Below are 25,780 nucleotides of genomic sequence, written 5' to 3' on the forward strand. Positions count from 1 at the left end.
CACCATGCGTCTGTTTGCAGGCTCATCCACAGTGACTGGAAGTGTGTTTTCCTGCACCTTCAACAGGAGTTAAGGGATTTAAGGGTTTCCAAACTTTCCAGTCTTTGGTGTTGGATAAATAGAGGTGGTGGTGGTGTTCTTTTCATATGTATTTATGGAGTTATGAGTAAAGTTGAGGATTTTTGCATGGGTTTTAGCTGTTTGTGTTTCTTTTTATGTGAACTGTCTGTGGCTCACAACTACTATTCCTACTGCAACATTTGTCTTTGTCTTATTGATTTTCAAAAGCGCTTTGCATGTGAGGGAAAGCACTAGTGGGTGTCCGCTTATTTTAAACAGATGTGCTTATGTGCTGTGACTTAGAAATGATCTCATGCTACACAGCGTCTAATGTCGAAGCAGTTTCCTCTTTACAACCCAGGGTCAAAACTGATCCTGATCCTGTGTGTGCACGCTCACCTCTCCTAGGGGACCCCTTCAATGGCCAGTTGGTGACAGAAGGCAGGAGCCAGGAGGAGGGAGAAGAGAAAGGGAGGAACGAGGAGAAGGAAGACTTGCGTGGGGAGGCCCCTGAGATGTTCACCTCAGAATCGGCACAGACCTTCCCAGTCAGGCATCCGGACAGATTTTCTCCCCGTCGACCAGACAACTTGGTGCCACCAGCACCGCAGCTCCCACGGCGCAGCCGGGATCACAACTGGAAGCAGCTTGGGACGACAGAATGCTCCACGACCTGTGGGAAAGGTGAGCCTGCGTGGGGGACGTGTGGATCCCTGCAGAACTCTAAGCAAGGAATGTGTGGGTGGCCCAGGGCAGTGGTCCCTGGCTTTTTGGCACCAGGGACTGGTTTTGTGGAAGACAATTTTCCGTGGATGGTGGCGGGGTGGGGGGAATGGTTTCAGGATGAAACTGCCCTATCGCAGATCATCAGGCATTGCAGTGTCATAAGGAGCGCGCAACCTAGATCCCTTGCCTGCACAGTTCCCAATAGGGTTCACACTCCTATGAGAAGGTAACGCCACCACTGATCTCACCCACCCACCAGTCACCTCCTGCTGTGCGACCTGGTTCCTAACAGGCCATGGACTGGTACCGACTGGGGACCCTGGCCCAAGGGACATGGCAAACCGTCACCTCTGTGAGCCTGTCTGTGAGATGGCTCAGGGGTGTGACGGATTGTGTTGGGCCCCCAAGACCACCCTCAGGCTTACTGATTGGCTCAAAGGACTTACAAGACCCAGAAGAGCTGTTACAATTCATCACAGTCAAAGGGCAGGGATTCGAGTTAATAAAGGAAAAGGCGCATTGAAAAAGTCCAGGAGATGCCAGGCGCCAGCTTCCAGGTGTCCCCTCCAGCAGAGTCACACAGGGATGCACTTAATTCTCTCAGAAATGATGTAACTCAGAGACTGAGAACACTTGCCAAGTACTACCAACCAGAGATGCTCATCCGAGCTTTGGTGTCCTGGGTTTTTACTGGAGTCTCTCATCTAGGTACACAGCTCCCACATGAGCGACACTAGCTACTCTCCCTTTACCACCCCAGAAGCCAAACCAATACCACGGGGCCCAAGACCTCAGGCATAAAAAAACACTCTTATCAGGTGGCATATTCCAAGGGCTTAGAGGTTCTCTCTCAGGAGCTGGTCAAGGGCCTGTCTTTGGCGTGTGCGGGGTTTGAGCAACTCCAGCCTGCTGCGCACATATATTCACTAATAAACAGAATACACTCACATACTTCAAGATCTAAAATTTAATCTCCGAGTCAGGGTTGTGGAAGACTTACACAAATCCCAGCTGAAACTCATTCTCAAATCTCAGGATTTCAGGAAAAAAAGAATAAAATAAAACATACTCTGGGGGCTTGGCATGTTAGTTAGCTGGCTTTTACACTGACCAACACTCACAACTCCCATACTATCCCAGTAAAATCCCAACCCTGTATTCATCCATTATTCTAACCTGATCAGCTAGGACCACCAAGGACAAACCTGAAGCCCAACAAAGTCAGCTTTATTGACCCCTCACAACAAGGGAGTCCACACACCAGAGGAAGCATGGGGTGTCTCTCCAAACAAAAGAAAACATAGAGTTGTAGGATTTGGGAGAAGGATACAGTTTAGGTGAAATTTAAATAAAGCAGAGTTGTGATAGGCTGAAAGCAAAACATGGCAGTGTTACAGGGGTCACATCAGGATGATGAAGTGGACCCAGGGTCCCGTTTCCTTGAAAACTCTGAAGTTAAGATAGATGTGGAATGTGGTGTCCAGAAACCCTTTATCTGACATTCCATACCAGGTTGATTTCCAGGTTGGAATCAGTGCTGCTTCTGTTTCAAGCTGACTTGTTGCAGAGATACACCTATGAACTGTGTAGTTATAATTTCCTTCATATATATGATAATAGCCTCCTGTTTGTAGTAAAGTCCTGTTTGATCCCCTGAAGCAGCTGTTCTTTGAGGGGAGGTTGCTAAAGAAACAGGAAGGCTGTACCCCCCAGGAATCTCAGCAAACTGGGGAACTGTGTGATATCCCAGAGCATTGGTTTGGGGTGGATTTTTTTCTTTTCTTTTTTTTCTTTTCTTTTCTTTTCTTTTCTTTTCCTTTCCTTTCTTTTCTTTTCTTTTGGTACTTGTATCTAAGAGTACAAAGTCTGGAACGTCTCACAAAATTAGCACACTGAAAAATCTCTCATGACAACTTCTAAAGTTTTTATCTTTTTCATAAGAGCGTTGACTTAGTGGCTTTTGAGACTAGAATTTAGGTCTTCAGTTCTTCTTGGGGGCTGGAGCTTTTCCTGCCTGGAACCTCTGCAATTCCATAATGATTTGGTAACTGGAGTGTTGATTTATAGAGGTTTTATTGTGCAAATTTTATTATGCTCATACTTTATAAATGTGCAAAGAATTTGGACTGTAGATTCATTGGACCAACTTCTTTTATATACTTTGTGAGGAAAAATTAAATGCCTATAAAATATGTCTTGACAGAGGCAGAAAGCTAGAAATATTTCTGCATTAAGGCCAAAACCATTTTGGTGAGACTCCATGATATTATAGAGGTAAGCACTATATAACGTAAATGATATAGGAACCCAAGATAAAAATGTATTATTATTGAAATATTCTACCTTTAGGTAATGGTGTGACGCCCATCAAAGGACCCAGATACACTCAGAACTAGGTGAAAACAGGGAAAGTCATAAAAAGGATAACAATTGTCATTGTGTGGTTTTCTACCAACAGTGTCATGTGGAGAAGATTCTCTGTCACCCTGTCCAGAGCCCATAAGGCCTTGCGTTGTAAGCAGCATGAGATGAGGGCAAACGCATGTACTGGTTCAGATGCTCCCACATCTCTCTAATGAAGCAAACTCATAACCAAACATTCCAGTTTTTGTCCCCACAATCCATCCCCAGCTGTGTGATCCACACTGAGATATGGAGTTGAAATTTAAATAAAGTAAAGTTTTGATAGGCTGAAAGCAAAACATAACTGTTACTACCTCACTATATGCTAGTATCCCTCCCTTACGACACTCTGGTATCTGGCCAGCAAAGTCCTGCTCATACTCCAAGCTCTGAGACCGCCTCCTCTGCAAACCTTCCTGATTCTGCAAAGAACAGGTAGGCACTTCATCCTTGGGACCTCACAGCAATTCAGGACACATTTCTGTCCCAGCCCTGCTTGGCTTGGCTGTCTCCATGAATATACACTTTGCAGCCTCTGCACCTGGCATCATAGCGAGCACACAGTAGACACTCCTGTGTTTTTTGAAAAAACGAATATATCATCACCACATTTCACATGTGGAATATATGAGCTACTAGAAAAGACATAAGGGTAGATTTTACATCTTTATTGTATCCTAGATATACAAGTCTGTTATTGCCTTTGCCCCATGTTCTGTCAATATAGCATAAAGCATGTGGATTTACCTGTTAGAAACTGAATAAGCGGCTGGGCATGGTGACTCACACCTGTAATCGAAGCATTTTGGGAGGCCAAGGCAGGTGTATCACTTGAGGTCTGGAGTTCAAGACCAGCCAGCCAACATGGCAAAACCCTGTCTTTACCAAAAATACAAAAATTAGCTGGGCATGGTGATGCATATATGTAATCCCAGCTACTCAGGAGGCTGAGGCAGAACAATTGCTTGAACCCAGGAGGTGGAGTTTGCAGTGAGCCAAGATCATGCCACTGCACTCCAGCCTGAGTGACAGAGCAAGACTCCGTCCCAAAAAAAAATAAAAAATAAAAAATAAAAAATATTTTTCTCTAGATTTCCATATGATTTTGTTTAATCTTCTGTCCTTTGCATTGCAGAAACACACACACACACACACACAGATTCACAAGAGTGTGAAGTATTGGACTGAGCATGCACAAGACCCATTTTCGATATTTAGCCCATATACACCCATGTGTGCATGTACACACACACACAGACACACACACACTCAGCATCTACCACTCAGAAGGTCTGAGGCAACATGTCTATCTGTTCTTTACCCAGTAAATGGCACCAGTTCTCAGGCCCAAGAGATACTGAAGCGGTGCCTTGGAAATAAAGCAAACCTAGGGATGTGTTGTTTCCCATCTCTCCCTTCTCTGGCAATCCTAGTTCCTTTTTCTTTCATGTGACAAGTGGCATTGCCCCATGGAGGCCTCTCCTTTGCTCTCTCCCAGGCGGTGATGGCACCAGACATGCAGGGTAGGTGAGGCAATGCAGAGGCACAGATATGGAGCTCATCTAATGGTCATCAGCAGTCATGGCAAGTGACCAGGAAATCCCAAGCCTCCCAGCAATGTCCAAGTCACTTATGCACAGAATAAGTCCTTTCCCCTTGTGATCCCATTGTGTATTTTCACACATACCCTCGTTCAAACCCTTCTCTAGTCCTTCCTGGTGGAGCTATCCACACCACACATTTCTGTGCTTTTCATGGTCGAATTTCCCTTTGTCTAAGTGCTTCCAGCATTGTGATATCACCATCTCAGGGAAGGGCCCTGTTGCTGGCATCCAAGAGTGGTCCATACTCACACAGCCATTGATCAGGCCTCTGTCAAACTCTTTGCTTGTTTCATTTGATTCCTACAGTTCCAAGTCTAGAGTCATTTAATTTTTTCTTATTCTTTATTTTGTCTCTCTTCCAGAATGTCCCACTGACCTCTACACTAGCCCCTGAATTCACTGACTTCATTTATTATCTGCAAATTACCCATGTACAGTTCCCCCCTTCAACATGACATATTTCTATTTTGATCAACATGTCCGCATATAAGGCAACCGAACTGATCCCAGATATTTTTCCTGCTGCCTGAAGCCCAGCCAACTCCTGACCTCACCACCTTGTTCCTGCTTGCTAGCAAGTAGAGGAATAATTGAATTGCAATCTTGAACAATGGGAGGTAGCCAGGTGCTGTCTCCCTTTCTAAAGATATTAAAACTGACCCAAAGAAAGAAACCACTGCAGTCACTAGACTCAAGAATTGTAGATACGGGCCAGGCGCAGTGGCTTACGCCTGTAATCCCAGCACTTTGGGAGGCCGAGGTGGGCATATCACCTGAGGTCAGGAGTTTAAGATAAGCCTGGACAACATGGCTAAACCACGTCTGTACTAAAAACACAAAAATTAGCAGGGCGCAGTGGCAGGCACCTGTAATCCCAGCTACTTGCAAGACTGAAGCAGAAGAATCGCTTGAACCCGGGAGGTGGAGGTTGTGGTGAGCAGAGATTGTGCCACTGCACTCCAGCCTGGGTGACAGAGCGAAACTCCGTCTCAAAAAAATAAAAAAAAAGATGTATAGATCTGGCATTTTCCCACCTTCAGAGAGCCAGAGGGCCTCTGAGTTCATTTCCATGAAACTGGACCATGGACGATGTCCATAAACGCCATAAAATGTCAAGGGAAGACAAGCAGCTGCCAGATGCTAGACAACCCCAGCAGGACCCATCTTCCCAAGACACAGAACATTCCTATGGTAGCCTGTATCCTTTTGATTAAAAAAATTTGATTTCTCCCTTATTTGAGTGCCAAGTGGTTGAGATAGTTCCTTTTGCTTTCCTATCCACAAACATCTAAGTGGAAAAGCTAAACCCACATGGTCTGAAGGAAGAGGAATAGGCTAAATAAGACCTTTACTTAATCCCTTAATAGCTGAGCCCCACTGCAAGCTGTGAACCTTATATTCACCTTTATAACTGCACAGTGTACTTAATGTTTGTTGAATTTAATTAAAAATCTGTTCTATTTAATGGAAGGAGATCTGTAGCTGGACAAACTAATTCCACAAAAAGTTTTTGCTTCCCATTAACTTTACAGTCAGTACTGCCTTTTACTCAGCCAATAATTGTGCTTAATTGGTACGTTATTTTAAATAATGGTCTCAAGTTATAGCCACACTGTAAATTTTTACTGCCGGGTAATTTAAACAAATGATTGTTTCAGATTCAACACTGTCTTGCAAACTGTCAAGTTTCTTACTACCCTCTGGCTCAGTGTGTCATACAAGATAAGCTTGAAAAACCACTGAAACAGTTTCATGACTGATGAAATATTGAGACGTTTATGTTAAAAGATAGCCCCTATGTTGCAGTTAAAATTGTAAGGAGTTGGAGCTTCAGAAAGTATGAATGCCTGGCCAATTAGCAACAGAGATAAGACAGAGGTGTAGAATAAAGTACAACATTCTTCCCGGCAGGAGTTGTATACTGGCCTGGACTGTGGGGAAGACAGTTATTTGTGAAGAAGGATCTTCCCGTGGTTTGTTCAGACGTCAGGTTCAGGGGTTACATGTCTCACGTTATAAACGTCCATTAGTAATAGCTCAGTGTTGCCACCAGGTGGCAGCAGAGAGAGGAAGGCAGAATTGAATCAGCTTTTTTTTTTTTAATTGAGAGTTAGACATTCCATTTAACAAATTCTGACTTTTTATCAAAAGTAGATGTATCCTTATTAATCCAGTGAAAGTAAAACAAAAAAACTACAACTGTTATAAACATTCATTCAACACCATTCCAACATTCATTCAACAGTCATTTGTTGATCACCTGGCTACTCTCGTAGGTACTGGGGCTACAGAGATTAAGAAGTAGCCCTGGCCAGGCGCGGTGGCTCACACCTGTAATCCCAGCACTTTGGGAGGCCGAGGCGGGCGGATCACAAGGTCAGGAGATTGAGACCACAGTGAAACCTCATCTCTACTAAAAATACAAAACATTAGCTGGGCGCGGTGGCAGGTGCCTGTAGTCCCAGCTTACTCAGGAGGCTGAGGCAGGAGAATGGCGTGAACCTGGGAGGCAGAGCTTGCAGTGAGCCAAGATTGCACCACTGCACTCCAGCCGGGGAGACAAAGCGAGACTCTGTCTCAAAAAAAAAAAAAAAAAAAAGAGGTAGCCCTGTCCCTCAGAAGCTCACTGTCTCATGGGAAGTAGACATATGTTCAGATCACTGAAATACCATTGGATGGGTACTTTATTAGAAGAATGTGTAAGATGCTTGCCAAAGGGGGAAGCAGCTGCTCTTCTGCCCTTTCTTGAATCTTCTACTTCTGCACTTCAACCTGTGCCTTAAATGTACCTGGTCTAGCAGGCTAGTTTGTCATGCAGGTACTTTCATTCCAGTTTAATGACCTAGACAGCCCCCTACCTCCAAAATACACAGGCACACGTCTACCCAAGCCCAATTCTTTCTCTAGAATGAAGCTTGACCCTTTCAGGACACTTTCTCTTTGACACTTCCAGAGAACCTTAGAAAAGTTACTGTTTGTGTTCAGTCTATAATCATTTCCCTTTTAAGGCAGGTTCTTCTTTGTACCCCCACAGTGCCTAGCAAAGACCCTGTGAGGTAGGTGTGTATAAACCCTCAAACAAAGAGGGAGTGTAAGTGTGCATGTGTGTGTGAATTGTCCTCACTGTTTCTGTGCCCTCTCTTCATCAGCACCCGAATCTCTGTGCATCTCCACCCATAGCCCAACTTTCCAGTGTGTGGGACTGTCCTTCAGATATTCTCCTGTTGTTGCAGGATCGCAGTACCCTATTTTCCGCTGTGTGCACAGAAGCACTCATGAAGAGGCTCCTGAGAGCTACTGTGACTCCAGCATGAAGCCGACCCCCGAGGAGGAGCCCTGCAACATCTTCCCTTGCCCAGCCTTGTAAGATGGCCCCTCCGTTTAGGTCACCTATTACCAGGTCACTTCAGGTCGCTTGAGCACAGGACTCTAGGAGCAGATATAAGTCAGTCTAAATCTAATTTAGAAATCCAAGACTTGGTCCATGCATAAAATGCAGTCTGTTTAGCAGGCATACCTGTCTTTCAGGATGAACTCAGGAGCTGATAGTCTTTAGCAAGTCAACCCACTTCTGGGAAGCCCACCCTTGGCAAAGCTGGAGCAATTAGGTTTGAGCCTGGTAAGGAAAACAAAGGAGGAAGCAAAGAATGAGAAGCCGGTGTAGTTAGTGTCGTAGGTGAGCTGTTTACAGAAAGAGGATAATGCAAGTCACAAAAACATCAGCCTGGAGAGGCCAAGAAAAGTGTCTCGGGAGAGGTCTTGAACTGTTTTGGTTTTTTGTTTTTGTTTTTGTTTTTTGGCGGAGTCTAGCTCTGTTGCCCAGGCCAGAGTGCAGTAGCACGATCTCAGCAACCTCCGCCTCCTGGGTTCAAGCAATTCTCCCGCTTCAGCCTCCCGAGTAGCTGGGACTACAGGTGCACATTACCACGCCTGGCTAAATTTTGTATTTTTTGTAGGGACGGGGTTTTGCCATGTCGGCCAGGCTGGTCTTGAACTCCTGAGCACTAATGGTCTGCCCACCTCAGGCTCCCAAAGTGCTGGAATTATGGGCGTGAGCCACCACGCCTGGCCTTGAACTGGTTATTGAATGATAAATGGGACACTTGAAGAAGAACAAGGGGAAAGGGCCCTAAGAGGGTCAAAACCCAATTTTCAGACTAATAAAAATATAATTCTCATCCAAGTATATGATGAGCATGGGTTGATGTCTCGTTTAACCTAACAGAGCAGATGACAGAGGAGGGTTTGTGAAACTGATGTGGGAATTGTTAATGAAAAATAAAGAATACTAGAATAAGATTTCTAAGTTAGTAGCAAAAGTGAGTTAATGATCTACAGGGTAATAACGCTAACCTTTGGAGGGTTTTTTTTATTAGATAAAAATCATTTGTACCTTTTCAGTTTTCTGTAACTTTTTATAGAATCTGGGCCTTAATCACTGGTAAATACCATGTCAAGTGTCAAGCAAATTTATCTTCCTTTACAGAGTCAGATGACCCTTAGGCAGACTTTTTCTTTTTCTTTTTCTTTTCTTTTTTTGAGACAGGGTCTTGCTTTGTTGCCCAGACTGGAGTGCAGTGGCATCATCATGGTTCACTGCAGCCTCAATCTCCCAGGCTCAAGCCATACCCCAACCTCAGCCTCCCAAGTAGCTGGGACTACAGGCACACACCACCACACCCAGCTAACTTTGGTATTTTTTGTAGAGACGGGTTTTGCCATGTTGTCCAGGCTGGTCTCGAACTCCTGGGCTCAAGCCATCCTCCCACCTCAGCTTCCCAAAGTCCTGGGATTACAGGCATGAGCCACCGCGCCTGGCCTAGGCTGACTTTTAAGCAATGCTCTAGTAAGAAACTTCACCCATGGTGATTTTGATGATTCTGTGTACGCTGGTGCGGGCTCACGCTCACTTCTTGTTGACTGAAGGTTGTCTCTTACTCTCGCTCTCTCATTCCTGAACCAGCTGGGACATCGGGGAGTGGTCTGAGTGCAGCAAGACCTGTGGCCTGGGCATGCAGCACCGCCAGGTTCTGTGCCGCCAGGTGTACGCCAACCGCAGCCTGACAGTGCAGCCCTACCGCTGCCAGCACCTGGAGAAGCCCGAGACCACCAGCACTTGCCAACTCAAGATCTGCAGCGAGTGGCAGATCCGGACTGACTGGACCTCGGTACGCAGGCAGGGCAGCCCGCTCCATAGCTCCCTCTCCAGCTCCCACCACACTCTCTAGCCCACCAAGACCTGAGATGGGTAACCTTGAGTTCCACAGGAGGGAACCCATCCCTCCTGTGGGGGTCTGGATGGCTGTTTTTGCAAACCACAGGATGTACCAATAGTTGAATAGAGTTTAGGATAGTGTGTGCTGCCCACAGCCAACTATGGGTGAGCCCAGGGGAGCCCTGTGATACTGGCCTCATCTGTTTTATGAGTCATGGTGAAGTGAAGGTTGACAACTGCTGGTAGAGCCAACTCCTTCCAATTTTCCCCACCCATTTTATAGATGAAAAGACGGAGGCCTGGAAGAATAGAGTAGTGTCTGTCAAAATTAAGACTATTAAGGCAGAAATAATTTGATAAAAGATTTATTGGAAGCCAATGTAAGGATCAACCCAAGAAGACACACGAACAATGTTGGGCGTGTTCCAAAGTCTGTTACAAGTTGAAAGGCTTTTAGAAGAAAGTTTAGGAGAGGAGAGGGGGACCCCTGGAATCGGAGTTGTCTTTTTCATTGGAGGGTACAGCACAGAGGTTGCAATCACTGGCTACAGATGACGACATACAGGCTAAAATGTTTTAAGTGCAGGACAGTCAATAAAACTTCATGAGTGAGAAATAAATCAGCAAAACTTTATGACTCGGAAACAAACCAAACAAACCAGTGTCCTCTTCAATGTCCACAGGTTACATATTAATCAGTGTGTCAACAGTTTGAAGAATTCACAGTAAAATGGGAGAGACTGACAATAATATTCTTTACTCAAAACAGGATGTAAGCCATGAATCCTAAGATCTTCCTCCTAGGCAACTTAGAACATAGTGTATTCTTTAAGGGCAGAGGTGCATGACTTAACCCTTGCCTGCCATGGCATTGGGTCCTGTTTATAATTTGGTATCTTGTTGCCACAGAGAGTCCATTCTGTCAGTCTTATGATTTCTCTCAACATTAATGCAGGTCAGTTGTGTCTAGACTGCAAAAGGGAGGCAGTATGACAGGGTGTGTCCAACCTCCCATCCTGTCACGGCCAGGAAATCAGTGTTAAAGGTTTCTCTGGGGTCTCCTTGGCCAAGAGGAGGCCCACTCAGTCAGCTGGGAGGCTTAGGATTTTATTTTTAGTTTACAGTAGGCGGGGCACCTAAGAAGGTCTTGTAGGAAAGGATTGTTTCTAGGGCTCAGATCCCTGCCCCAGATGGTGACATACATGAAAGAGCCTCAGTCTCATGGGGCTGGTCACAAAGGCTGCTGGCTCCATTCTGGCGATTCTCTCCCAGAGCTGAAGCTGCTGGTTCCCCTGACGTCGGTGTGCTGTGTTTCAGTGCTCAGTGCCCTGCGGCGTGGGACAGAGGACCCGTGATGTGAAGTGTGTGAGCAACATCGGGGATGTGGTTGACGATGAGGAATGCAACATGAAGCTCCGGCCGAATGACATTGAGAACTGTGACATGGGACCCTGTGCCAAGAGCTGGTTCCTCACTGAGTGGAGCGAAAGGGTGAGTGTGACGGGCAGAGCGCTGGGGACCAAGGTCTGCCAGGTGCCTCCAAAACCACACGAAGGTGAGTCACTGGCTCAGAATCCCAAGACTGATTTCCGGCTCTGCAGGGGGGCGGAAAAAAGGCCCAGAGAGGAATTATCGTAGGCTTTCTATCCTTACGTGAGGACTGAGGGGGTCCAAAGGTGAGGAGTGGGTGTGAAAAACTTGACTGAATTCTCCTTAGCACTCCATGTGGTTACTCCATAACACTAGATGAAGTGAATAATTACATCCCATCGTTCATATGTCTTGTACGTGCCTGGTGTCTCATAGACACTCAGCAATGGCAGGCCCCTCTACTGCTTTCTGCCAATTCAAAACATCCCACACCCCATTCCCTCCCCAGTAGCCTGGCCTCCCATGGGGGGTCTCGAGTGTCAAAGAATAACTCAAAGGCATATATAGTTAACCAGTGGCCCACCAGTTACCTGGATATAAGGGGAAACAGTCATAGATTAAATTCATCTATCAAAGGCAAAAGGAAGATTTATATGAAAAGGGGATTTTGGAGCTGGAGTGGTGTTGGTTACACAACAGCATGAATGCACCTAATGCCCTGGAGGTATGGGCTTAAAAGTGGTTACGATGGTCAATTTTATGCTATGTGTATTCTACCACCATCAAAAATAAAGTTTGAGAAAAGACACTAAACAAATTATAGAACATACCTTGGGACAGGGAGGAGAAAGGAGGAAGGAGGTAAGGAATTGTGCTTCCTTTCCTGGTGGAAGCAGCGGATTTGCGGGCATGGGGGCGGGGGGACAGTCAGAGGGCTTGCCCAGGGCAGCTGCATAGCTGTCAGAGGCACCAAGTCCAGGTTCTGGATTCTCCGGGAGATCTAGGGAGTTTACCTGGGTTGAGGACATGATTGGCTATCTCTGACCTTGGTTAGCAGCCTACCTCTTGGATACACTAGTTCTGCCCCACTTCCCTTGCTAGAATCCCATGCGTACACGTTACCTGTGAACCACATTGAAGTGCAGGTCTGAGGCAGCAGGTGTGGGGTGGAGCCAGGGAATCTACATTTCTTTATTTCTTTTTTTTTTTTTTCAGACAGGGTCTCATTCTGTTGCGTGGGCTGGGGTGCAGTGGTGCAATCTTGGCTCACTGCAGCCTCGACCTCTTGGGCTCAAGCGATCCTCCCATCTCAGCACCCCCTCCCCACCTCCCCACAACATAAGTGGGACTATAAGTGCACGCCACCACCCCGGCTAATTTTTTATATTTGTTTGTGGTTTCACCGTGTTGCCCAAGCTGGTCTCAAACTCCCGGGCTCAAGTAATCTGCCACCTCGGCCTCCCGAAGCCCTGGAATTATAGGCATGAGCCACCGCACCTGGCCAGTCTACATTTCTAATAGGTTCCCGGGGTCTTTGAGGCCACTGGTCCAGGGACCACACTCTGAGTAACAAGGCCATAAAAAAGACAGAGGAGCCCAGCCATATTCTTGGATCTTAGGAGACATGATGCAGCCCATGAGCCCCCACCCATCCCAACTCCCAGCATCAGGAGAACAACAACCGTAGTATCTCAGACTCAAAGAAGGACCCTTTCACAGTTTGGGGATATCAACAGACATGCCCCATAGTGCCACATTGGCTGGCTCCAACTGGTCAGAATGGTCAGTGTCCATTCTGACCGGTCAATGGCCACCATGCACCTGTTATTGAGTATTTTGAACACCACCCCTAGAGGCGTTCACATAGGTTTTCTCTCCCTCCACCGTGTAAGATGCCCCTTCTTCATTTTGTCCCTCTCATCACCATAACAATCCACTTCCATAGGGTGTGTTATCCAGCAAAAGAGAAAGAACAAACCTGCAAATGCAGCATTCACTCCACCTCCAGAGATGGTCCTGGAGATTCTTACCTAGTGACTCATCTTCTTGTGGGTTCCCCACACCTCCTGGCATGCAGCCCCTGCTCCTTAGCCCCAGGATGGCCCCAGATGGAGAGCCCTTGGTGCAAATACTGAGCTCCCAAGATGAGCATCTGACTGTGCCCCCAGTCCCAGGAGCAGACACTAATTTGGCCATCTGGGAAGCTCTAACCAAAGAGAAACAGATGGAGAGTAAGTGCTGCTGGCCACTGACTCAAGCTTCTGCCCTAAAGCTGAGTCCAGGAAAGCTCATCCTAGTTCTTCTGCGTATCCCCATTTTCGAAGCCTCCCATCCCCAACATTAGCTCGTGGCACTGCAGACACAGTGGGGGAAGGTGTTTGTGAGCTCAGCCTCCTTGCCAGCATGAGGAATCCTCTGCAGAGTCCCTGACATAGGCCACAGCTCTTGCCCAAACCCTTGATCAGAAATTCACTCTGTGTCCAGACAATTACATCTATTTCTTGTACAGCTCAAGGTGTCAAGAGGTCTCCTTTTACAGTGAACCAAAGTGTTTCTTACTAAGTCCCACTGTCCTTTAGAAAAGGACAGCCCTACAGCCATCAAGGCACTCATTCCACTTTCTCCAGGCTAAAAATTCCTAGTTTCTTCAACTAGTCCTTTTGTGCTTTAGTTTCTGAACTCATTTGTGTTCTCAGGAAACGTGATGGATTTCCTATATCAGCAAATGGATGAAAAGAATGATGCTGGGCTTTCATTTTTATATTGGAATGATTCTTTTTCTAAATAGTGTTTCTTTTTTTCTAGTTATAAAGTAACACAGTATTGTTTTAAGAATATGAGAAATTTGGAAAAGTATGCTCCAAACCTCTTCACTAAAAGAAAATTTGAGATTATTTTCAGCTGTACTTCAAGCTTTTTTCTTCTCATACATACTTTACCTACATAGCTTTTTCTCCTCATACATATTTTAAAGATATAAATGTATCTTTATATCATAATGTATGTTTAATTTGGTCACCTGCTGTTTTCACTTAATTATTATAAGCATAAAATCTTTAAAACATGATTTTTATTATAATAAGCTATAGAACTACATGATTGAAACAATCTCCTATGTCTAAATGTTTGGGGTTTTTTAGTTTTTATTTTCATTTTTTAGAGACCGGGTCTTGCTCTGTTGCCCAGGCTGGAGCACAGCAGCACAATCATGGCTCACTGAAGCCTTGAACTCGTGGGCTCTAGTGATCCTCCCACCTTAGCCTCCTGAGTAGCTGGGATTACAGATATAAGCCTCCATACATGGGTGATGTTTTACTGTTTAAAAGAGAATATTTTAAAAGACTTCAGTAAGTGTTCTTGTGCATTAATCTTTATGTGCACCTTTTCTTATCTCTGTAAAATAGTGGGGACATGGAATCATGTTAAAATATTGGAAAATATTATGAATGCTTTTAGAACTCTTAATACATTTTAGCTAATTGTTCTCCAGAAAGATTATTTCAGTGTAGTCTTCCAAGCAGCAACTGAGAGCGCTTTTACAGTCATTTTGTTGCTGTGATTCTTTAGTTTGTAAATTCCATGTCTCTACATTTGCCGCTCTCTGAAAAGGCAGTGGGTTCAGAGCACAATACGTACAGAGACAAAACAACTCTGGGGAAAATAACTGCAGTGGTTCATTCCTCTGTGTGTCTCCCATGTTTATTCAGAACAGTAAAAAGCTACATATCAATTTTCCAAAGATTTCCACACTACTTATTTCCCCTCCAATAATGACTTGCAGATTTCCCCTTAAAGTAATTTTGCTTTGTATCTCAACATAAGTTCTTGCTGAATCTAACTTGGCTTAAAATTATAAATAGAGCAAAGAATGAGCACTTCATTCTATTCAGGGAACTCTTTTGTTCGTTTTGGAAAAGATGTTCTAAATCATGCAAGTTGGGTGCTATGATGTAAGTAAATAATTTTTGCCTTATCTACCCTCAGAATAGATGATGAATTCTAAATGTTCACGCTTATTTTAGAGTAGATGAGTGGGACACCAGTACACTGGCTTTGGTGTCATCTCCATGACCACCACTTATTTTGTATTTGACCCTGAGCCAGCTAGTGACTCACTGAGCTTCAGTTTTTTCAACTGTAACATTGCTGAGTAACCGCTGCAGTAACATATTTGAAGCTATGACCTAGATGAGGTTGGCACAGTGGGAAGGGTTTCCTTTGGGCTGCTTCATTCTTCTTCAGCTCCATGTCACCAGGGGCCTTTGGGCCACCAGTTGGTCTTAGAAAATGTTCAGCCCCTGGCATGACCAGCGGATGGCAGTCTTCCACTTTTGAATAGTTGCTTTGTGTAAAAAAAGGCCTTGTTAAGCTTCAGTCTGAACTATGAAATTTTTTATTACTGGGAATGAACATGTGTTGAGCACCTGTTCCATGCCAGTCATGAATGAGACACAGCCTCTGATTCAATAAGCTCAAGAGGGAGAAACCAAAGAAAATTAAAGTTTGCAAACACTTAAGAGTACAGAATGTGTCTTATTGCCCAATTTAAAATTAATTAATCTTTACCTAAATGAATTGAGGTTGTAACCCCAGTCTGAATCTTCTCTTAAACTTCTAGGGACACAAAGTTCTTCTGGCTTAATGACTCACCTTAAAAACATCTTTTCAGCTGCTTTTAATTGAGAGTGGGCCGTACCAGAAGTAAGCATCGTGACTTTTCGGTTCTACCATTCAATGATAGATCTAAGCACATGTGCAGTTTTCAATCACAACAGGAAAAAACAGTTTTAGAAAGTCCACCAGCGTTAGTTTGGTAACACCTAATTTCTAAGAAAGTTTTCCAGGAAGAAAATACTGAATCATTTAAATTACAAGAAATGATGCATAAAGCTGAAGTTCAAGAATAGTCATTAGAGCCTTATAGTCCCTTAGGGGCCAATTGGGCCAAGTTTAGGATTTAACTGTTGCTGGAGTGAGAAGGCAGTCCCCACCAGAGGGCTGCTTAGGAATTCCATGTGCTTCTGTGTTTTATCAGCCCAGAAGTTCAATTACAAGTCATGTCCTCTTCTGACTAGCAAAGCAGATTGGGTCCTTCTTTTAGGAACATCCTTTAAGGACAGTGGGTGGGTGTGGTTTGGAGCCTCACCTGGAAGGTTAGTCCCTACTCCCTGGTAGGGATTTCTTCCCCTTGCTTCTGCTGAAAAGCTTCCTAGGCCAGGTTCTGTATGGGGAGCTCCTTTCATATTTACATTTGTTGGGCTTTTCACTGCAGGTGTTGTAATAAAATGAAACTCCTCTACAGGCCTCATCCATGTGATGTCCTCCCATTGGGCACTGGCATGGTCCTTCACATTCTTCTTTTAAGTTAAGTACATGGGGATGTGGAGACACTTTCCCAGATGCATGTGCATTACTTGGTTTTGAAAGCAGAAAATTAAGTTAGCTAATCAGATGGAAATTACCTGGAAAGAAGTAGTCTAAGGGTTGGAAACATGAAGATAACTGAAATTCTATTTACCTTTTATTCTTCTTTTTTTTTTTTTTTTTTTTTTTTTGAGATAGAGTCTCACTCTGTCACCCAGGCTGGAGTGCAGTGGCGCCATCTTGGCTCACTGCATCACTGCAATCTCCGCCTCCCAGGTTCAAGCGATTCTTCTGCTTCAGACTCCCAAGTAGCTGGAATCACAAGTGTGCACCACCATGTCCAGTTAATTTTTGGATTTTTAGTAGCGATGGGATTTCAACATGTTGTCGAGGCTGGTCTCAAACTCCCGACCTCAGGTGATCTGCCCACCATAGCCTCCCAAAGTGCTGGGATTACAGGTGTGAGCCACCACACCTGGCCTACCTTGTATTCTTTACAAGAATATTTAAATACCTTGAGTTGTAAAGTTAGGAAGAAAACCAGATCATACATGGCTGAAACAAACAAACAGACAAATCCTGTAGCCTAGAATATTTCAATTATTGTAACAAATTTTAAGCTAAGGGACTGAGTCATTGTCCCAGATTTCTAATAACAATCTAAATAGAGCAAAGGACATGAAAAATGTCTGCACACCTGTAGGGGAGGAAAAATGTTTCTTCTACATTCTTAGGTTCTCTGGCTGCAGTCTGTGAATTAAACTGACAAAAGATTAACAGACAAAAAGCATACCAATTTTATTTGATGTTAATATTTTTATAGTGGCAAGGGGGGCTTCATAGGAAAGAAGTGACAATCCCAAAGAAGCAATTAGACTTGAGGGATTATATACCATTTTAACAAAGGGTGATAAACTATGGAGAAGTGATTCGAAAAAGTAAAGGGGCTGGGGCTTCTAGGGACAGTAAATTGTGAGAAATTGACTAAGAAAAATATGGGGGAAACTGAGAGAAGACAAGTGTTATTTTATTAAAGTTTATTTTTGCAGACTCATCTTGGAGTCAACCCCCCTCTCCAATGATGAGAATGTTCTCTTCTTCCTAGCGCTGGGAGGGCACCTTTCTCGTGGGAATTTTATGCACTGGTTTTTAGGCAGAAAGGGGGAAGGCAGAGAGCTCTTCCTGCATCTGCTATTTCTCAATAGCCTTCAGCTCAAAATAATCAATATGCCAAAGCAACATATTTTGGGGTGGCATGTTCTGATCCCCTTCAAGCCCTTTGCTCCAGAGGGAGTTTCTTCCCTGAGGGGTCAGGCCCAGCTTAGCAGTGGAAAGGTAAATGTTTGATCACTCATACTGACATGTGATTTTACAAGACTAGATGGCAGCATACAAAAATGAAAGTGAAAATTTTGATAAGGAAATGAGGTCATAAGGATTGTTTTTCCCTTTTCTCCATTTTTATTTAAAATTCTATTGCTTTATTTTCTAAGATAATATGGGTAGAACTCAAACATTGACTCTATTTTTAAGAAAAGACCCAGAAACCCTTAGAAAGGGCTTTGGTCATGTGCTAAAGGGCCACGTCTAGGATTGGAAAGTGCTAATGGATGAACAAGGCAGGGCCCAAGTCTATATGCAACTGATATTCATGGATTTACTCATGAGTAAGACACTGACTTGAGAAAGAATTAGAGATGGTTCATTAGTTCCTGCTCTCACCAAGCCTACATCAGCAAAGACAAAAAAAAAAAAAAAAAGACAGGACACAAATAACCATAATACAAAGGCAGGAAGCAGCACATAGAGTGCCATGAGAATTCCAAGACTGGAAAGGACATCTTAAATTGGGCAGTCAAGATAGTTTTCATGGAGGAGATGGTATTTGAGCTGAACCTTAAAGGCTTCTGATCTGTCCAGTGAAGGGAAAGAGCATGCTGGGTGGAGGGAATGGCAGGGGCAAGGACTCTGTTAGCCTTTTATGTGATCAGGGAATAGCAGCCACTCTGAGTCTGTCCAGCAGGAGGTATGTGGGATAGGATAATGGGAAATTAGTCTAGAAGAATTGGGTCAATTAGGGCCATAGTATAGAAAACCCTTAATGCTAGTTGGGAAGTTCATATGTGACTTCTGTTAGGAATGGGATGACTTCAGAGGGAATTTTTAGCATGGAGTTCTCAACACCTGGCAACCCAATGCATTGGAAAAGCTGGTGAGGTTGAGCACAAAGCTACAGCCACCGTCCAGGGTAAGAAAGTAAACTGTGCTGGGAACCATGGGTGGAAAGGGACAAGACGGATTAGAGAAATGTGGCAGAACTAGAGTCTGTGAGACCTAATGATTGTCTAGATGTTGGAAGCAAGAGGTTAGGAAAACAGTCAACTTTCAAATCCAGGTAGAAACTTGAAAGCAAATCAGAAAAATAAGAGGAGGAATGGTAACAGTGGTGAAGGTGTACATGCTGGATTCAAGGTACCCATAGGACACCCAGCTGAGGATGCCCAAAAAATGTTTGAAAAGATAAGATGAAGTTTAGGTGTGGTGGCACATGCCTACAATCCCAGCACTTTGGGAGGCCGAGGTAGGCGGATCTCACACTCAGAAGTTCGAGACCAGCCTGGGCAACGTGACAAAATCCCATCTCTACAAAAAACACAAAAATTAGCTGGACGTGGTGGTGAGCACCTGGAGCTACTCAGGAGGCTGAGGTGAGAGGATCGCTTGACCCCAAGAGGTCGAGACTGCAGTGAGTTGATATCACGCCACCTGGGTGATGCAATCCTATCTGGGTGGCAAAGCGAGACCGTGTCTTGAAAAAAAGAAAAGACAAGATAAGATGAGAACCAAAATAAGGGCACATTCCAAAGTATGTCGAGACAGATGGAAAATGCTCTAAGAGCTTTGGGCTATGACCCAGGAATGTTTTCACTGTCTCCTAGGAGAGGACTGTGTGATTGTAGTAGAAAAATCACTAATAGTTATTTGGCTGTAAGTGAAGATTTTATCCCTATGAGGCTTTGTTTCTCTATCTTGGAGTGGGAATGTAGGAGTTGAAGCCCCTTATACCATTTATTGAGCACCCCCTGCCTGCAAAGCATATTATACAGTCTCCATAGCCCTGCCAGAAATGTGTTTCTATGCCAGTTGTCTAGATGAGCATGCCGAAGGTAGGAGGGGCTGGGTCACTTCCTCCAGGCCGCATAGCTAGTGAGGATATCAACACTGATGCACCTAGTTCCAAATCCAAGCTCTCCCTCTATACCAAGCTGTTTCCCAATCCTCTCATAGCTGTGGCCTTCAGGGACTAGAACAATTTACCTTAATATCAGGCAGCAATATTGAGGTGACAGACTCAAGTCCCCCTCTTTTTCCAGCCCAGACTTGGCTACTAGCAGGTAGAAATGTGCCCAGGTTTTCATGTACTCATTCTTCTTCAGCTGAATATATTTTTATTTTTATTTTTATTTTTAGAGACAGGGTCTTCTCACTCTGTTGCCCAGGCTGGAGTGCAGTGGTGCAGTCATAGCTCAGTGTAGCCTCAAACTCCTGGGCTCAAGCGATCCTCCTGCCTCAGCCTCCTGAGTAGTTGGGACTACAGGTGCACACCTACTGCTCCTGGCTAATTTTTTGAATTTTTGTAGAGACAGTCTTACTGTGCTGTCCAGGCTGGTCTCAAATTCCTGAGCTCAGGCAGTCCTCCCACTTCAGCTTCCCAAATCTCTGGTACTACAGGCGTGAGCCACCATACCCAGCCAAGCTGAATATATTTTTGAAAGCAAAAGCTGGGAAGGATAGTCTAACAAGTATAAGTGTATTAATTGCAGTGGCGAGATTGGATATTTGGAATTGGAATGAAGCCCAACCCAGAAAATCTAAGACAGGAAGTTGTCATGCTGATATCTCGTAATGGAGTAGGCTATGCACGAGAAGCTGTCAGATATTTCTAGGGGAAACAGATGGCAGGAAAATGAAGCATTCCATCCTCCTTTCCATCATTTGAAAGTGGCTTCAGCAGCTGCCAGGGCCTCCCCACTAATGTGCCCTTCCCCTGTCTCACAGTGCTCAGCGGAGTGTGGAGCCGGAGTGCGGACACGCTCGGTGGTGTGCATGACCAACCATGTCAGCAGCCTGCCCCTGGAGGGCTGTGGGAACAACCGACCGGCAGAGGCCACCCCATGTGACAACGGACCCTGTACAGGCAAGGTGGAGTGGTTCGCCGGGAGCTGGAGTCAGGTGAGTGGCCAGAACTGGGTACGTCTGCCTGTGCCAGGCAAAAGGCAGGATACCAGAGGGATTAGGAACCAGGACTTTGTGTCAGGTGTCCCAACTTTGAATCCCAGCTGTGCCACTGTCTACCTGTGACCCTGGAGAAGCTATTTATATTTCTGGAGCCTCAGTCGGTCAACAGTATTCATTGAGCACCTACTGTGTGCTCATCTAAGTACTTAGGCTACATCAGTGAGCAACACAAATATCCCTGCCCTCAGGGAGCTTATGGCCTAGCATGCTTTCCTCATCTATAAAATGCTGGCAATGATGGTACCTTATGAGGTTATTTTTAGAAGAAATGAAATTATGTACAAAAAGTATGTAGCACAGTGCCTGACACACAAGAAATGCTGGCTGCTTCTATTATTATTCCTGTTACTAAAGCCAGCTTTTTCCGTTTCTGACAGTGTCAGAAGCAGAAATTTTAAAAGTTGGAATTGTTCATTAGGAAGAATAAATAATACTGAATACTTTAATAATTGAAGAATTACATTTTCCCTCACTCTTCCAAAATTGAACATGAACCCCACGCAGAAAATGTGGAAATGACTGCCTTGTCTTGATTACCATCAGTATTGGAGTTCTTGGGCCACTTAGCATTTGGCTCCCAGGGCTGGCTAGTTCTCCAAGGACTGTTTGGCTTATGATCATGATTTACACATTATCAAGACCTCTGGCTCCATATAGAATTTTATTTCTTTTAAGTAGCTTTAAAAACCGACCTTGGAAAAAAATGCGCTGCCTTGTCCTTGTAAACTGATACAAGCCCTTTGGAAAGCAATTTGGCAATAAAAGTCAAGAACCATAAAAATGTTCATTTGCCTTAACCCAGTCACCCCACTCCTGGGGTTTCATTTTAAGGAAATAATTAACAATAGAAAAAAAAAAAGTGTTTCAGCAGAGATGTTCATGACAGCAGGATGGTTACAGATATTATGGCATATCATAACTCAGTAAAATATAAGGTGACAATGACAGTGATCATTAGGAAGATGTGAAAATGCATATGGCGTAATGGCAAGTGAGAAATAGAATGTGAAGATATCCAAACGCTATCATCTCTCCCACTTCAACATAGGGTTTTTATGCAAAAAGCATAGGGAAATGTTTTTCTTTTCAAAATTCCCTTTAATGTTTCTTAAAATATAGAGAATTCAGAAAGAATTCAAGTACTTCCAGTGCTACTCTGGTGAATATCAAAGTTAGACACATTTGCTAACTGATCCCAGCTTGACTTCTCATTAGTTTTCTGGCTCTAGGTGAGTGATTTAACCTATCTGAGCCTGTTTCCTCATCTGAATATGAAGATAATAATACCAACCTCCTAAGGTTGTTATGAGGTTTTCGTAAGATGCTATACATAAAGAGAGTTATCTATTGCTTGAGATATGAGAAATACCTAATAAATATTAGTTCCCATTGCTCTATGTTTATTTTTTCTGCCAGCAATTGCTATCTCATTACTGGTAGTAAAATACATAGGACCTAAACCCCAAAGATAATTCAGCAGTGACTACATATGGGACACCAATTATACCAAATATCCATAGATGTATGAAATCATATCAGATCATTATAGTCACACATGTGAAATAAGCAGTACAATTGAACTCATATGTCTACCATTCTTAGAAGAGAAGGGAGCAGGATTCAGGGCCTTTTTTCTTGTGGCCTCCTATTGACTTATACATAAGCTCAAAGAACTAAGAGTTGTATGAACCCTGGCAAAGACAACCTTTATTTCTGCTAAGATTAGAAACAAAGGATTGGTTGCCCTGTTGTCCAAAAGGGTCAAGATACAAGTTAATGTGGCCAAGGTTTTGGTTCTGGATTTATAAGGATATCAGGGCCTGACAGAAACTCCCTGCCCTAGGAATGTGACTCCCCAAAGAAAATTAAATAAGAGCATGCTTATTTCTTGAAAGGTAAGTTTTCAACATTAACTGACTTCAGAATATAAAAATAAATGTTCCTTCCAACCATATGGGTTGAATTAAAGTTGGCATTTCGAATACCCCACCAACCTGGTCACAGTGATTAGTCCAGGGGTAGACATGTGACCCAACAGGTGGACATGTGACCCAAGCTGAGCCAAACAGAATCCTTCCCGGGGACTTCTCATTTGTGTTTTAGGAAAGAGACTCACTAGGAGGTTGTGAGCTCAAGTGCTGGCAGTGGCCCTACTGAGGCTTGTGCAAAAAGCCAGTCTGAGAAAATGAGACATAAGTCCACGGAGAGGCAGAGACCAAGGAGTTTCTGGCTTTAGAGTCTTTCTGACTCCACCAAGAAAGGCATGTATTCCATTTCTGCTGCTTCCCAGATCCCTGGAAACTAGGAGTATATCAAGCTTAGGGAGTCTTTTTCTACTCTGGTGGCACAGTAGCCCAACTCTTACTCATAAGAGTCTACCAAGTCTATTATTTATGCCCAGAATTATTTCCTTTCTTCTCTATCAATTCTGAGTTTACTGCAACTTTAGACTGTCTTAGTTCTGAGATCTGTCACAGTTTCTAGTCTTCAGGAGCAGCCATTTTGTCTGCCTCTGGGTCTGGATTGCATTTATTGATTGCATTTATTGCAATAGATATTTTTATTCTCATCTTTTCACGAATCAATGATCCACCAAAGTGCAACTGCAGGAATTCTTTAGGTACAGAAACATGCATAATTGCCATCACTTCTCACTGAAAGCATTTATCCCTATTAAATATTACTTTGTGTCATGTATGCTTTTCTCTGTGGATTATATTTTGTGTGCTATTTGAATTACTCCATCTTGTTTCTCATTTTTTATTTTCACCTGATATATCTTCATCAATTTCTTAATTTTCAAACTTTTTATGTATTTTTAAGGTATGTCTTTCATATGGAGGACTATTTTTGTCTTTATTTTTACCCAATCTATAGACCTCTGTGTTTTAAGAGTTAAATTTTAACCATTTATATTTATTGTAATCACTTACATGTTTAGACTTTTCGCTACCATCTTATTTTGTGTTTTCTGTTGTCATGCTTTCTTGCTTCTTTCCTCTTTCCTTTCAACATGTTTGTTACTAGTCAGGTTTTCTTAATTTCATTTTTTCCCCTCCAACATTTTGGAAGTCATAAATCTTCTAGTGGTATATCTTCTGTGATAACATTCAAATTTTTAGCACAGAATTTTAACTTTTATGTATCCATTAATGTCAAGTTATCAGAAACCACATCTCCCCTAAAAGAAAATAGAAGCTTTCCCCTTTTATTTACCTCCACTCTCTCTCTCGATCTACAGTATCTCCAAAAAGATGTTGATGTTATCTGGATCTAGCTCCAGATTAATGTTAATTTTATAGAAAATATAGATTTAAATTTTAAAATAGCTTTCTCCTTTCCCCTCAAAGATTCTTTTTTATTGAAATATAATTCACATACCATAACCTTTAAAAATATACAATTCATTGGTTTTTAGTAAATTCACAAAGTTGTACAACGAATTCCAACACATTGTTATCGTCCCTAAAAGACACCTGGCATCCATTAGTAATAACAGCTTTTATTGGTGTCTTTGCCAGCACCTCCTTTTATATCCTATGTCTTCTTCCTGGTTCTTTTTATTTTGCTAAAGACTATAACCCAGAAAGTCTTTCAAATAGGATTTGTAAGTGGTAAGGTTTTTGAGCCCTTGAATACCTGAAAATGACTTCATTTTGCACTTTGACACGAATGCTTCTGGCAGATGACTCACTGCTTCCTCTTCCTTGGCACAGTCAGGCCACCCTGGCTGCTCTTGGCCAGTAACTCAGCTAATCACTCATTGTCCTGAGACCTCCATCCTGATCTCCATCTACCACCAATACAGAATGAAGCACATGATCTTTGCTGGAACTCCTCCTCTGTGTACATTTGGACTATAGTTTCCTTCTTCAATTTGATCTCATCTATCTTTCAGTATTCAAAGATTCCCCATAATTTCTGGTCCACCAAGGCTGATTGCCCTTTCTTGTCTTCAAATGCTGTCTCATGCGCGAGTACACACACATACACAGATACAGATACACATAAATACATTCATTCACTTTCCAGACACACATATTCTGCCATTTCTGAGCATTTACAGTAAGAGAAGACTGAGACGTGCTCATTCTCCCTTAAATACACAATCTCTTCAAGGACTTGCCAAAAACAGCAGAAGATAACGACAGGTTTTGATCAAAGTGTGCAGTCTTCTGTTCTGCCACACACTTAGTACAGATGTAGGATCTCATAGCATTGAGGGGTGTTTCAGATCATGTTTCCAAACCCCTCACTTTTGCTTTTCAGATAAGACCACAGCGACCTGGGAAAGGGCAATGTCTTGGCCAGAGACACAGAACTATTTAGCGACGCTGTCTAGACTCTAGTTTCCATGTCTCCTGACTTCGGCCTAGTGTTCCACCCCTGCCACCCATCCCTGCCCCATCCTCATTCCTCCTGCGGGAGAGGCCAGACCTTTGCCTGCTGCAGTTTGTGGCTCTTCTCCTGCCTTCAGTTCTTCCAATGCCTGCAGCACTTGAGAAAAGGACAAGACACGAATAGAAAAGGAAAAGGACATGTATAGAAAAAGAAAAGGCCAAGACACAGATACACTCCAAATCATAAACTAACATGGAGGAAAATAGGAAAGTAGGAAGAGTAGGAAATCTTACAGTTTTTGGTTTTTTTTGGCTGGTTACGGCAGCTCATGCCTGTAATCTCAGCCCTTTGGGAGGCCAAGGCAGGCAGATCACTGGAGGTCAGGAGTTCAAGACCA

At 43.6% G+C, this 25,780-nt stretch overlaps 1 protein-coding gene across 2 annotated transcripts in view; it reads left to right on the forward strand.

Moving 5' to 3' along the window:
• THSD4 (thrombospondin, type I, domain containing 4) overlaps window positions 1–25,780 on the forward strand; it is a 723,953-nt gene that overhangs the window by 683,346 nt on the left and 14,827 nt on the right. For both annotated transcript variants that reach the window (XM_011978583.1, XM_011978584.1), the window contains 4 exons: window positions 8,027–8,156; window positions 9,757–9,961; window positions 11,326–11,499; window positions 20,803–20,976. In XM_011978583.1, coding sequence (XP_011833973.1) covers window positions 8,027–8,156; window positions 9,757–9,961; window positions 11,326–11,499; window positions 20,803–20,976 — 683 coding nt within the window. The remainder of the gene's footprint in view (window positions 1–8,026; window positions 8,157–9,756; window positions 9,962–11,325; window positions 11,500–20,802; window positions 20,977–25,780) is intronic.

Source organism: Mandrillus leucophaeus, unplaced genomic scaffold (genome assembly GCF_000951045.1).
Source record: "Mandrillus leucophaeus isolate KB7577 unplaced genomic scaffold, Mleu.le_1.0 Scaffold197, whole genome shotgun sequence".
In the NCBI taxonomy this organism is placed as follows: Eukaryota; Metazoa; Chordata; class Mammalia; order Primates; family Cercopithecidae; genus Mandrillus; species Mandrillus leucophaeus.